Below are 15725 nucleotides of genomic sequence, written 5' to 3' on the forward strand. Positions count from 1 at the left end.
AGCAAGTTAGGAAGTTAGCGCAATAACATACATTTGCTGTCGATCTGACTGTGTTAACACATTCAGCGTTGCCTCAGAACCCAGCCTATGGTTTTATGTGGATGACGCTGCTCAGTGGTGATATAAAAAGGATGAAATGACTTATCATCAAATTAATACTATGACTCCACAGACGATATTTACTGAAACTTGTATCCCTCAAAATCATACATTCTACTGCTGACAAGGGCTGAGTATTGTTTAAAAATTGTGATACAATTATCAATACCACTACCTTTACAATGATACCAATACTAACAGAATACTTAATTTTGATAACCACACTATGAATGGAGTAGTATGTGATATAGCCTTACTTTTTTAAACGTGCTGGTGGCATCGCAGCAAGGTGAACTGTCAACTTATTTAGTACACTGTGCCTGACTTTACAACACCACAGACTGTATGGGTTTGTAGCTGCTGCTGCAGGATTGTGAGCTCTGCACCAAGTTTACCAAGGATTTGGTTGATGTCTTAAAGGTATCAAAAACGCATAACGAGCCCCAGTAGTTACCACCTCAAACATACTTAAACATGACTGCATGTTGTTTCATTAATTTCTATCAAGGAGACCAAACAAAAACAAGGAATTTAGAGCACTGCATATATTCTCATTGTGCTTATAATGTTTATTTTAGGTCCTTAATTATGTACTCAGGTCTCTTTTGAATATATTATGAATCATTTTTGGAATAATAACGTGTGTGTGTGTGTTTGCTTGCGTGTGTGCATTAGCCGATGTATTACCTGGTATTGTCCATTCACTAAATCCACGGTAATAGTGACTCCTTCATCCAGTTCCTGTGTAGTCATGATCTTAGAAAGCCATGTGGTACCAATGTCTCGATCGTTGATATAAACTGAGCGGATGGGCATTAAGGTTGAGTCTTAAGACTCTGTCATTGGTGGTGTCCTCAATGCCATTGGGAATGCAGTATCTGTAAACAGTGAAAGTTTAAAGTATCTAAATTGTTATATTAAATAATAAAATGTGAGAATATTGGTGTTCAATAGAGGACAGCAACACTGAATGATGAAGCTCTAGAGAGCATCTGACAAGTAACACAAGGCAGGCTCATCAACATGAAAAAATATTTACACCAATGAAATATTTAAATATACAGTCCACCATTATATAACAGACAAGTAGATGTGATGCTGTACCTCTCAACCAAAGGGTGTACTCTGGGGTGACTGGGAGGACAGCGACACTCTGACTGGACATGGAGCTCGGGCAGAACCCCAGAGTACACTTCCACAATTTCCCTGTTAAAACAAGAAACAACATACTATATGAAATTATAACAAAACACTGAACCCAAATATAATCCAAAATGGGATGAGAAAGCAACCAGGTTACTTTTCATATGGCATTATGTTAAACATTGCATGGCTATATTTTATTTTAAAACATCTGAAAAAACCCAAAGAATAAACACAATGATTCCCAAAATGTGGGGTCTGGACTCTTAATACAATCTAAACTGTGCAGTGATTGTGAACATTAACAAAAATGACAGTGACCAAATGCAGCTTTGTGATAACTTAAATTTTGAGACACGTTAAAAAGGCACCTGTTGATGTCCCTTTGAACATTTAGTGCAAAGTGGAAAATCAAAGCAACAATTTGAAAACTCAGTCCTTCTCTTGTCTTAACCCCAATCGTGATGTGAGTAACTTGTAAGCTCCAAGTGCTCACTGTGTGCAGTACATCACTTGTAAGCAAAAACACTAATTGCCTAGTATTGAATTCTCAGGAAAATCCTCTGGAAGCAGTATGGATCTTAAGATGCAACGATTAGCCTTCCCCTTCTTTCCTCTAGCCATCTTTCCCTTTATCACTCCATACGGCTGCTCTTCTCTTGTTGCTTTAATCTATAAATTCTCTTTCTATTTCTCCTCATTTCTATCCCTTCCTTTATTCAATCTATCCTTTGCTACTCTTTCACCTCCTTTTTTGTCAATCACGGTTCCCTTCCTTCTTCCTTCTAACTTTTCTTTCACAATACTCACTGCCTTTGTTGCTTCTTTGATTCTCACCCCATAGCTGCTCATTACCTGTCTCTCTCCCATACTCTATCCAGCTCACCTGTTGGTCAGAGTGGCAGGATAAAATCTAAAGTCCTGCATCCGCCCAATGAACTGATAAGACCCTGGAGAGATGAAAAGAGAGGAGAAAAGAACATAAAGAAGGTGTTAATGGGTTTGTACTGAAGGCAGTGAGTGAGAGGATTTCACAGTGTTTAGTAGATTATCTTATCAGTTTCTTGATAGCAGCTAAGTGAGGCTGCCCACGGCTGCTTATAATGGCCAAGTTCATGATACAAAGCCAAACAGGATCGGCCACAGTCTACACTTGCTTCCACCAGAGAGCAGAAGGGCTTATAAGGACAAATTCATTAGCTTGGTTTTGAGGCCAGGGCCAAAACGGGTCCGTCTGGGGATAACCAAGTATTACCCAAATCCAGTGCTTCACAGGGTTTAATCATGAGTGTTTCCTCACGCCATTTTTAACTTAACCAATTATTTTCTATTAACTGAACCAATTCTCTTCCTTTATCCAAAACCTTTGTATGTTCTGGATGTTTAAAAACCTATTTTCAGAGCTCCTTACTTGTAAACTGTCAAGGAGGATTTATTTGCAAATAACTTTTGTTCTCATTATTGATCAATCTGCCTAATAAACTGTGGATTCATTCATGAATCAAAAAATTGAAATAAAAATACCCATAACAAGTTTCCAGTGCACAAAATAACACCTTTAAAATACTAGTGTTGCTCAAATAACAGTTTAAAACAGAAAGGTGTTAAGTATCCCTCTGTTGAGACAAAATAAAGCAGCACATTTTTACATTTGTCAGCATGTGACTTATTCCGTTAAATGCTCATTTGCTCCAGGTAAGTAATGTAGAACATTCACTGCTACATGTAGCTACATGCTAATACTTTGCTGCACATTAAAAAAAATCCCAAATTTCTGATCATATTTCTGATGGAACATGTCCAGTTGTAAAGATTTGGGTTTAGAAGCTTTTACTGGTGATTTTTCACAGTAGAAACTGCTGCTATTGCTAAAGTCACAGACCTGAACACATTGACCAATCACTGGAGACTGGGCTAGGTATAATCAGGGAGACAGTATAAGAAAAATGTTTTTTTTTAACTTTTAAACATCTAAACATGCTCTAATAAAAAACGCACCTTATAATATGAACTTGAAAATGAGCCTAATGTATCCCATTTACCCGCTTTTTTCTAGCAATAATAAATATATAAGATGGTCTAATAAGTGACAACACACATTTCAGCAGGAAAAACAGGGGGAGAGAACTCTGATAGAGCTGTCTGGCTGATGTTGAGAAGAAAGGATCTGCAAGGAGGTAAATGCAAAAGGATGCCACATATATCAAACATGCCAAAATACTAAATTTTCTTAATCGAGCAAACATACACTGGACCGTCTAAAACATATGGGCAAAATGTCCAGGCACATGTGAATACTGGAATGCAAACAAAAAACACCATCAAACACAAAAATAAACACAGAAGAGTCCCCAGCAACACAATAATTTGACTTTTTGTCATGTGAACATACTGACTGTTCCTTTAATAGCATAGGAAGATCAGCATGGTCAACGTGAACCCCACAGAATCACGATTTCAACTGGGAGTGAAAGCAGGTTTTATATTTAGGTGGCTCGGCTCCCTTTCTGTTAACATTGGTATCACCGCGTCTGCTGTTACAATTCGTAGAAGACTGATTGTCTAAGAGCAATAACCTTGAATCATAGCAGCTCTTTATCAAAAGGGTTCGGGTGCAGAGGCTTAACCCAGTTAGAGCAGTGTGTGAGTGTGTGTGTGTGTGTGTGTGTGTGTGTGTGTACTTTTGTTTGTGTGTGTGTGTGTGTGTGTGTGTGTTTCTGTTTGTGTGCTTCTGTTTGTTTTGTGTGTGTGTGTGTGTGTGTGTCTGTGTGTGTGTGTGTAAATTTGAGAGAGGCTTTGCCATGTTTGGCCCAACTACAGTGTGAGCGTGTGTGTGTCTGTTGGAGGGGTGTGTGTGTGTGTAAACCATAGAGAGAGTGTTATGGGATGTAAGTGTGTTCGAACAGTGTGTGGTTGTGCAGCCTTAGGCTTTGGCTCAGGATTTCTTTAGCGTGTGGAAATGGGATTATGCCTTCCTCTGAAAAGCACTCTCCCTATTGTTACTGGGATGATGCAAGGTATAAGCCTTAATTCTCTCTTCTCTGTGTAGGTCTCTGTCTTCTCTCTCTGTGTTTCAGTTTCAGTTATCTGTCGCTCTCAGTTTCCTCTCCTGTGTTTTGTGTTGTTAGAACTGATGACAGTTAATACAGGCAACAAGGACTTATATGTGATTTTTGTCTTGCTTTTTTTTCTCTGTCTTCACTGATCAAACCAGTGGATACTGGTGGTAAGAGGTCCCATACTACAACAAAGTTGTGATCATGGAAACTCAAGCATGATGTGAAAAATCTCAACCACACCACTGCACAAAATCAATTCCCTTAGAAGTCCTTTAATGATCTGTTGTTACCACTTTTATTAAAGACCGAGCATACTATCCTAACCAGGCACTTTAAAAATCTGGTTGACATTTAAAGCTCTGCTCTTGGCAACTTCTCACTGCTCTTATCAGACACACAGTTTTCAGTTGGCAGGATCCCCTCCAAAATCATAGTTGTTAATCGATACATTTGATCAGCATTCGCATAATCAATCCACTGATCAGAATTCCAGACACAGCCCCCAGGTTCAACCACGCACGCACGCACGCATGCACGCACGCACGCACGCACACACGCACACATGCACACACACACACTTTCTCTCTCTCTCTCCCCAGAGCCAATCACTTGCATTGATCACAGCCGCTGATGTGATCTTCAGCTGATCAGATGCTACCTGCCGTGAACTAGGGATCAATGCCTGATAAACGAGTGTTTTTCATCTCGTTTATCACTCTGGAGATGAACGGATATCATTTTTCTCTCAATTTCTCTACTATTGACTCTGAGACGGCTCCAAGGCACAACCAATCAATCACAGATGTGTAGTTGAAGGGGTATAAAGGCTGGGTGGAGAATACAGGTGGAGTAATCATTGACACCATATTTAGATATACAGACAAGATAAACTAAGAGGTAATTTTTCTCCTCTTGTAGGAAAAAAAGACAGTGGTCCCTGTTAAGGAGGAGAGTTGTGAATGAAGCTGATATCAAGTTTGAAAAACAGACATCCTCCCTTGCTATTTGGGTTTTTTTGCTGCAGCTTTCAGCATTTACAAACTGATTTTTGATGATTCCTGGGTTGGTAGTATTTGAGGTGACCTATACTTTAAATGAATGAATTAATGAATGAATAACTAAGTTATTTTTGTACTGTTTTAGACATTTGATACATTTGGGTCACTTTAATGCAGTAATATTGAGGAATCTGTGCATTGAGCATCTGGGAAATCTGGATTAAATGCATCTCTATAACACTAACTTGTCACATGTCAAACATATAAAAACAAAAAAATACATGTGTTTTAAAAAAGTCTGCAATATTTACCATTGGAGCTGAGTCCCACCCACATGGCACCATCCTCACTCATATCAGAGAGCCTGTTGGTCAACGGTTGTGTGTCAAAGGGTGTCCCATCCTCCTCAAGTCCATCCAGGAAGAGACTCACACGTCTTTCATTGACCTGAAAATCAGTCACAGTGAGAACTGAGTATGTGCTAAACAGCCTCAACACAGATAAATGGACTGCACTTTTACCCATTCACCCATTCACACACACGTTCACACACTGGTGGCCGAGGCTACCACACATGGTGCCACCTGCTACTCAGTAATCATACACACGCACTCACACACTTAAGGTGCAGCGTCGGTAGCAATTTGGGGTTCAGTATCTTGCCCAAGGATACTAAGACATGAGGGCTAGAGGAGCAAGGGATCGAACCACCAACCTTCCGATGAGAGGATGACCTGCTCTATCCCTGAACCACAGCCACAAGTATAATGTTTTTATTATACAACTTCATAAGGACTGCACCCAAAGAAAATACAGGAGCACACGATTCACTTAAATATTAATTAAGATGCAAACGACCGTTGACGATGTTTCGATGTGCACTGCGTCTTTATCAAAGTCAAAACGCTCTTTTCTTCGGGTGGAGTTCTTGTGAAGTGGCTCATTAAATTGTTTGCTGTAATTTGCCTTTTTATGAGCACCAACCGCCACCTGTGAAGAGGCTGAAGCGCAAGAAATTCCATCAGCTATATATTTTTTTATCTTATAAATGATTAATATTGCAGATACAAATTTAAAAAAATTGAATAATAAAATTAGTTGCTTTATCAGAACACTAGACACACAGTGCTGCAATTAAAAATATTTAAGTGAGATGAACAGACAAAATCAGATAAAATAGATGTTAATAAAGTTTTTCTGGGAAAAAAAATTGTTGAATTTGTCTAATTGCATTGATGTAAACTGTATATCAGGTTTTGTGAAGGAAAAACATACAAGGATGACCAATTAATAAGTCAGCATTTACATAAACTGCCATTGGATACCATCAAAAGTCTCCAGGCACCACAGTGGAACCTGTACATGTAAGGGAGTGGCCTGAGGGGCAGATGCAGCAATAAAGGCTTAGCAGCAGGTTACTGCTGCAACACACAACACCTCAGAGGGAGAGTGGCAGCTGCTCTGTGTGTGCATATGTGCATCTATCCACAAAAGTGTATGCACACACCATTGGTGTGTTTTTGCATATCTTTCCATGTGTGTGAGTGTGACCATGTGTGTGTGAATTATACATACAGCTAATCTTCCAGCTCATTTCCCCAGTAGCAGAAAGAGCCTCAGGCTAAACTGCCTCAGCTGCAAATTAGCTTTCTGTTTGACCAAAAATCTCCTCTCCACTCCTTTCCTCTCTCCTCTCTCCTTTCCCGATCTACTGCATGAATATTAAAAACTGCACGGCAGACAGCATCGTCAAAGCAGGGGAGCAGCTCCCTTTCACATCAAACCCGGGCAGAAAGAAAGATACTTCCATAAGAGGGGCTCTCCTCCCCTTAAAAAACTTTAATGTGCCCTGTCCTACTCTCTCCCTTTACCCCCATCTCCAAATCCGGTGTTTGGGAAACACACTGTGGGACCACTGATAAACACGACTCTCCCTGTCTTACCAAAGTCCCCCTCTCCTTCTTCATCTTTCTCCTCTCTTCTGCTCTGGTCCTCCTTGCTTTGTCCTTTCTCCTCCTCACGAGGTCATTTGATTCCTTCACCTTTTTTCTGTTTTTGAGTTCCCTCAACCCTCCGTTTTCATTTCCACCCTCTCTCTCCCTATTTTTCATAACCATCTTTACTTTCTCTTCCTCTTAGTCGACGACTTCCCCCTCTCATCTCCCTTCCTGTCTCTTTCCCTCATGTTTATCTTGCCCTGTCGCTCTCACTTGTTGTCAGCTCTTTAGGGAAGTTGAAAAGGTGTGAGGAGGGAAATAAGTCCAAGTCAAAAAACGCCTTTAGGGGATGAAGGCAGGCCCAGACAAGTGTCTGCCTCTCAGAGGATAGTTAAGACGCCCAGACAGACACTTTCATGATGGCTGATTGAAGACTAGCAAGCGCATGAGAGCAGAAGAGAGAGCGCAGGAGAGAATAAGAGTGAAAAAAAGGAAAGAGAAAAAAAGAGACAGGAGGGAGAAAAAGAAAAGTCAGAGAGCGGGTGTAAGAGAGGGAGCTAGAAGAAGGGCCCTCTTTAGGAATCTCTAAGCTGGAGCTGTGTGGCTCTTGGGGAGATGTGAGGCAGTTGTCAGGCCTGATGTAAATGAATCCTGAAGCGCTTCATCCTCCTTAGCCGCCACGCGCCCTTTTGAAACACAGCCAACTCCCCTTTGTTAGCTTTCACAAACACTTTCCCTCTGTTTTTCCCTTTCCCCGTCCATCTGTATTTTTACCTCCTTCTTTCCTCTACCTCTCTTTGTCTCTTTTAGCCAGCGTAACTTCAGAGTTCTTTGAGAACGTATGGAAAAAAGGAAAAGGAGTTAGGGGATCCTTCAGTGTTGATAACTCGTCTCATTTGGACTGTATCCACTAAGTCCACAGGAAAGGAAATAATACTTCGAGCTACACCTATCCTCTTCCTTTATGCAAAGGATATGTGTTTTCCAAGGGTCTTAACTAAAGCACTTTATGGTTCCATCAAAGCATGTATTTTCAGATATATATTGAGCTAGAATATTGCCCGAAAGTAGTGATCACTAAATGTAGTTAAATATGGGTTAATCTTAACACAAAAGCGAAAGTATAATGTATATGTTTAATGTGTATTTAATGTATCATTAATTGTGATGACGATATCTAAACTGGTATTACCACCTCGTGGTTGAATGCCTTTGTGAACCAGGCAAGCTGCAGTTACAGTTTACTGCAATGTCTCTGAAAACATGGATGCTTCACATACAAACTTCAAGGTGGGAAACCAAGATTAGTGTCACCAATTCAGCATCTCTCCTCATGTTCCTGAATTATGATGTTGATTAATGGCCAGAAAAGTGTTTGTGCCAAAAATTATGATGTCACAGTGGAGATGACCTTTGACTTTTTGGAAAAATAATGTCATGACTTCATCACTTTTTCCTACAAAACATCTGTGTGAAATTTTGTCAAAACTGGCACATAAATTATTGATTTATGTTTCAATCTTTAGATACCTCCTCCAAGAGAATGGGATGGATGGAGGACCCAAAAACATAATGCTCCTGACCATGGTGTTCCCCGGTGCGGAGGCATGAAAATGACTGGGATGCATCATTTTGCCATAGTCATGCACTCAATCAATCAATTTGATACACCTGTTCATTATTCATCTGATACATATTTGTTTCTGCTGTTTGGCTCTTCTTTCCTGAAAACATAAACTCTGTCACATTAAGACTGAAACTGAAAATGGAAGGAGAGATGGGTTCAGCAGGGTTCAATCCTGGGCCAGCTCGGATATTGAATCTAACCCCTGGACCACCTGTGGTCACTGCCACTATTCATGGCTCCATTAGTACATGGCCTACTCGCATGCGGTTTTCTCCTGCAACATTCCTGCAAAGCCAAGACTTTAACTAACAACATCGATCAACCGCATTTTTACATTACATTTTTCCAAGTTATTATCCTTTCCTTATTAAACCATATTCTTTAAAGGTTTCTGTGCTCTTAGGGAGTTTCAAGCACCCTTTCCCTTCAAAAAACCCACCACACTGGCAATGTTACCACCTAAGCCTGTCTAAAAGCCCAGGGAAACCCTGAGTGGAAAGCTTTTAGTGATCTGTAGACTGGCATTTTGACTAAAGCTCTTCTCGATTTTCACACTCTTGCCAAGCCATGGCTCAGTACACAGTGTGGACAGCAGTGTCTCTTCTAAGCTCACTTTGTAGCTTTGGACCACAAAAGTAAGAGGTGGTAGAGAAAATACAATTAAAATTAGTCCAGGTTTGCTGTTCCAGTCATATAAAAATATTAAATCAACAATATAGCCATGTAATATCAAGCTTTTACTTATGGAACAATAATTAACAGCTGCCTCCACTTTGCAGATTTAAAATGTATTGCTCTGCATAAGTAAAAAAGGAAAAGTCAGTTTTTAGATCTCTGTAATCTCACACCAGGACTCAGCATTATGTGAAGATGATAAATTTATGATGGCCTTCTCAATCAGCGTTTGCTTATGTTCTATAAAATGTAGGACAGTTTGTACAAAGGTAGCCAGCCAACAGCTAACCGCAAGGATAGGTGAGGAGAGGAATTAGGTGTCTGTGTGTGGCAGCAACACTTCCTGATGACCTGGGTGATTTTCCATTAACTTGATCCAATCACTCACTCACCTTCATTTTACCACTGAGAACACAAAAGATTTGCCAAGAGCTAACTTCTGTATTTGAATGGAAAATTATTTATCTGTAGTTTTATAAATGACCAATCAAAACACAAAATGCAGGTCTGTGCCTTTTGAATATTAAAAGAATAGTCTGGATGTTTTTGAAGTGAGTTTTGAACATTTTAAAGGGTTAGTTCAGAGTCACCAAAGTTGCACAATAACACAAACAAACAAGCCAACTCTTGTGATCTGCGAGGTAAAATTGCAGTTTTTGTCAGGAGTCTGGTGGTGTGAAGAGAGCACAGTTTCAGTTCCCAATCAGACAGAGCTGTCTGACAGTGACATAAAGCACTAAAAACACTCTATATATAATGTCATTTTTAAACTGTTATTGATTTTTTTTAGGTGGCTATAATATTTTTTTGCTGTCCCCCTTCAAAAAAAAAACAAACTATCCCTTTAAATACTTAGTAATGTAAGCAAGCATATGGCTTTCATATACACATAAAACTCATGTCTGGTTGCAGCAGACTGTAAGCTGTTATTTACTCTCAAATTGAGTTTTTGAAGCAACTCTTTGTTGCTATAATCAAAATATAACAGCGTTTCAGACAGACTGCTGTCATACTGCACTTGCAGACGAGACTGAAGCTTTTCAATTCATCATGGTCAAGGACAGGTTAACCACAACACACAGGAATTCACCTGACTAATTCCCATTATTCTAAACAGCCAGGTGTTATCCCAACATCTGACAGGTTGCACACAGTATCAGACTTTCAAATAACATTTCATTTACAAACGGAGAGGGGGTATTTTAGCTGCAGATGACAGTCTGAGGTCAAAGTAGGTGAGAAGGATCTTGAGGATGACTAATACTGAAAACATATTTTAGATCCATATTTTACTGCTGTCCGATTAGCCCATTAAAAGCAAAGCAGCAGAGGGCTCTATGCAGCGGCTTAATGTTCTATATGTCTGTGTGCGAATGCAAAACACCAGTTTACACACTGCTGTGCCCTGTTTGACCTTTCTCACAAAGGATCCTATTCCCCCCATTTCTCGTCCACTCAGTTCACCTCCTTTTGATCAGCTCTCCTGCTCTACACAATGGAACAGATTTAAACCACTCGCTCTTATATCGGAAGTGAACATACACATAGCCAAAAACAGGCAAAGACACACAAAGAAAAACCACAAAAACAGAAGTGAGAGAACAGAACAAAAATCAACCCATCCTTCTCACCCATCCCAAAGTGAACAACTGTAGTCACTTACAATTATTACTGTCAAGCACTTGATATGGCAATTAACCCTTTGAAACCTGGATGGACATCAGTTTATTTGTGCTGCGTTCAAACACCTTTTAGAATGTATTTAACACTTTAAAACCTGAGCAAAATGGTTTGGTTTCTTTTAAAAAGATGGGGGAGAAAGGCAATGACAAACTTGGCAAGAAATGTCCCACTATTTGTCAGAAATTACTAAAAGGGGGAGGATTATCAATGACTATTATCAAAACAGAAAAAGAAAAAAACAATATTTGTAATTATTATGATTAAATGTTTAATATTCAAATCTATGTTACAGAACAAAAACCTAAATATATTTATTTTTTAATTTTCATCACGTTTGTTTTTTGGGTTGGTTTGTTTGTTTTTTACTTTTTTATGTTGTTATCTTATTTTCAAATAATTTTATTGTAACTTTTTTCTAATTTCTTGCTAAATTTTGAGCCATTTCCTGTTTAAGATGCTCACTGTGTTATACCCATGCTTTTAAAGGAAATCAAACCCATTTGTTCAGGTTTCAAAGGATTCATTTCTAACTTTAGAACTTGCAGCAAAGAAATACACGCATGTACATTCATTCAAATGTATGCCAGAACAACTGCCCCATTTTTTTTAAATGAGCTGCAAAGCTTTGAGGGTAGAGATTGTAAAGCCCTCTGAGACAAACTTTTGATTTTTGGCTACATCAGTCAACCTTCCCTCAACTTCTCCTCTAACATCCTCTGCTCAGTTCCTGTTCTCCTCTCCTTTCATCCCCACATCTCCACCCTCTTCTCTCGAACTCTGCTCAGCCATCTTTTGTTTTCTTTTCTCAGACCTTCCCCTCACTTGTTGCTCCTCTCATGCTTGTCTGTTCTTCCTAACCTATCTCTTCCTTTCCTTTTAACCTCGTCTAATCCCTGACCCCCCGCCTCTGCCCCCACACATCCCACCTCACCAAACTCCTTCCACACAGCCGCTCTCCTACGGATGCGTTGCCCTGTGACTGACATCCCACTCACTGATAACACACCTCATTCCACAGCCAGGGACGCTGTCATTGGGGGAGAGTCAGAAAAAGAGTGAGAAAGGAAGCAAGAAAGAGAAAGTAAGTGAGACATGATGGAGAGAGGGTGGAGTGAGATTAGTGAATGAGAAAAAGACACCATTACTGATAGAAGAAAAGCAGAATATATGGAAAAGAGAGTAGCACAGAAAGAGGGGTATTTGGAAAATATACAACAAGAGCAAGATGGAAAAAAGGAGGGAGAAAATCTAGGGGTGGGAAAAAAAATCAATTTACTCAATGAATCTCAAATGTTGTATACCTTTTTTGCAAATAGTTGTTGCACATCCCTATTATGTTTCCCTCGTGCAGTTATTATTTCCATTTCCATTGGTGCTATTGAAATCTTTAATTTTGCTTTCTTGTTCAAAACTTGATTATCAGTAGCTCAACTGAGAAACTGCACAGCCTCTGTTTAAGCATTTATTTATTTATTTAACTAAGTTAGATCATTTAATGACTAAATAAAGTTTGTTTTCTTCATTTGCACCCAGGGAAAATAAGAACTTCTTTTGGTCAAAAGTGTTTGTAAGTAATGTTCAGCATGCTAGAAATCAAAGTAAGATTCAGGCCAACTTTTCTTAAATCATCTTATGGTTAACACAATCTCAGCTTGACAGATAGTGCTATAGATTTTTTTTTATATCCAATAAATATCTGCTTCTCATGGCCCATATGGATATGCTAAATGATGATTTTATATTTTTGCATTTTAAAAGAAGTGTATTACCTGTAGCTTCTGAAGCTACAGAAAAAATGGATGATTTAATATTCCATAGCCCTGACCTAACCAAAACTAACTGTGAACACTATTGTTAACACAACAACAACAAAAAGCAGTTCTGATTCTTTAAAATGTTCTTTTTTTCTGTTTAAGTGTTTTTCAAAATGTATATGGTGGAAAATTAATAGCTATGTCATTATTAATTGCATATTTTTACTATTTATTTTAATTCTTGTCTTATCCGGTGTATGACTCAGCTAGGTTAATGACATTTTGGGTCACTGTGACACACCAGCGTTTTATCCTGATGTCATCCAGGGACGAGGACACCTAGAGTTCTGTTTGTAGAACAAATGAGGTGCTATTACTGAGATTGGTTGATTGATTTTAGGAGATGGTAAAAAATCAGGAAGAGTGAATGTCTATTTTGATTGTTGTGTGGAAAAGGATCGGCCCCTATAAAAAAATCACATCACTGTCTATCAAATGTGGCATGCCCCACTTACTCTGCAAACTAACTCAGGTCTTTGAATAAAGATCTTTATATTTCTTATAACTATGCATCTCAGAAGGTTTATTTTGAGTTTAAAAGTAAACCACACTTCCCAAATATACTTTGTTGTCAAAGAGCATTTTGCTTGCTCCTCTTCTTCTGCTTTTCTGTTTATTGGCAGCTTTCAAACCAATTTTAAAGATGCACCACCACCTACTGTAGCAGGGTTCAAAGATGCTGCCCTTGTTGAGTCAAGGAAAGCAGTCTGGCTTATCTGTATTATCGGCATTATTTATCAGCTATAATTTCATAGAATTGTCAGAATAAAACTTATTCATATAAATTCCCATTCATGCATCTTTGCTTAAAATTGGACACATTGGATCTTAATCTTAAAATGATTTTGAAAAACAGTTTGCTGACATTTCCAGATATTCCTGTCCTCCAAATATGAACCACAGTGAGTGAAATCAAAAAGTGTAATGTGACTTTATGCATCTCCAGCTCTCCACTTTTGCGTCCCCGGGCATATTGTCACCTTTCCCTGTCGCTTCCTCTCACTCTCTCTCTCTCCTGTTATCTCTTTCCTTGTTATTCACCCTCCAAGCCTCTCCCACCCTTTTTACTCCTCTCTCACCCCTATATACTTGCCTTTACCCACTATGAACTGTTAGCAGCTCTGATGTACAGCCAATATTCTCTCTATCATATTAGCACGGCCGCAGTGTGTAAAGAAAGAGATAGGAAGAGGAGGAGAGGAGGAAAGGGAATAAAGGGAGAGGAAGAGAGGGAGAGAGGATGGAGAGGAGACACATTTGTTCTACTCATCTCAGCGCTAAAAGATACAATTACCTCTCACAGCATATTATCCATGTTTTATACCAGCCCAGGGCCCCATGCCTTTGCCTTGCCGCGCTCGCCCCATGTAAGGCCCATATTTTAACACTAGCTATGACAGTTTATTTAAGAAAAGAAAATTGTCCCCAGGGAGATGGAGAGGGAGAGAGAGGGAGTGTGTGAGTAAGGAGAATGAGAGGGAAAGAGGGAAGGACAAAGAAGGTGGAGGGGGAGAGACAATGAAAGGGGGGAGAGAATGAGAGATAGATGAGGCAGAGAAGGAGAGAGAGAAACGGAGAAACACAAAATCATTCTCAAGAAAAAAAAGGAGAGAAAAGATAAAGAGAGAAAAAGAGAGAGAGGGGACATTTATAAGGTGACACATCAACCTTTTAATAAAGACCATAAGTCTCTAAGACTTTTTCTTTCTGAGCAAAAAGCAAAGATGGGTCCCATTTAACAAAAGAGAGACGTCTATGAGAGCAGGAGGGAGGAGCACACACGGTATCACACTGCAAAAGGAGAGAGACAGGCAGAAATAAGTAAGTAGTAACAAGGTTTAGATGCACCACACTTCTGACTTCTGCTATCTGACAGGTCCTGACAAAGTACCAGGTTTTGTGTGGGTTTTGGCCATGTTGTTGCTACATGTCTCTGACTCGGGCCAGGTTCAGCTTTGATTATTCTCAATTGTAAATCATTAAGAAGTTTTTCTCATATTAATACTGTGTTCACATGAAATCAGAGAGACAGTAGACAGCAACTGGATATCATGTTAGTGAAAAAGAGCAGGATGGTGAAACTGGCGGGGGGGGGGGGCTGCAGAAAATACCATTTTTTTTAACAGTAGACAACATAGGTGTTCTAAGTGAAAAAAATGTAACTTTTGCCATATTCAAGATGGAATATACCTTTTAATGTTACAAAGCTCCTTTACAGAAGGAGAAAACAATGGTTGATCTTGACAATTACTGGACATTACTAAAAAAAATTTACAAAGAGGAAAGAATTTTATTCGGTATCATATTACATTTTTTTGTAACAATATGGTATCACCATTGCAACATAATATCTTGCATGTTTTGTTTCGCCATGCGGCTATTTCGTCAGACTGTTTGTTTTTCCCGTGCTGTCCAGAAGGTGTTAAATGTCTGCTGTCAACCGTGCGCCTGATTTTTATTGTTAATTTATATTAGGGGTGCACAATAATATTGGCAAGTCATTAGTATCGGCTGATATTGGCTTTAAAATGCAATATCAGTATTTGCCAACATTCTAATTTCTGCTGATATGATAAACCAATATTTTTAGTGGTTTAGTGAAAAAGTACAATATACCTATGCAGATTTGTCACTATGTAGAAATTACATGAAACAATTTCAAAGAAGGTAAAGACATCACTGAAGTCATT

General features: G+C 39.1%; 1 protein-coding gene across 1 annotated transcript in view; it reads right to left on the bottom strand.

Moving 5' to 3' along the window:
* ush2a (Usher syndrome 2A (autosomal recessive, mild)) overlaps nucleotides 1–15725 on the bottom strand; it is a 230540-nt gene that overhangs the window by 199409 nt on the left and 15406 nt on the right. The window contains 5 exon segments of the mRNA XM_042488321.1: nucleotides 787–897; nucleotides 899–977; nucleotides 1204–1305; nucleotides 2129–2192; nucleotides 5611–5746. Coding sequence (XP_042344255.1) covers nucleotides 787–897; nucleotides 899–977; nucleotides 1204–1305; nucleotides 2129–2192; nucleotides 5611–5746 — 492 coding nt within the window.

The sequence above is a fragment of the Plectropomus leopardus genome, chromosome 1, assembly GCF_008729295.1.
Source record: "Plectropomus leopardus isolate mb chromosome 1, YSFRI_Pleo_2.0, whole genome shotgun sequence".
Classification (NCBI taxonomy): domain Eukaryota; kingdom Metazoa; phylum Chordata; class Actinopteri; order Perciformes; family Serranidae; genus Plectropomus; species Plectropomus leopardus.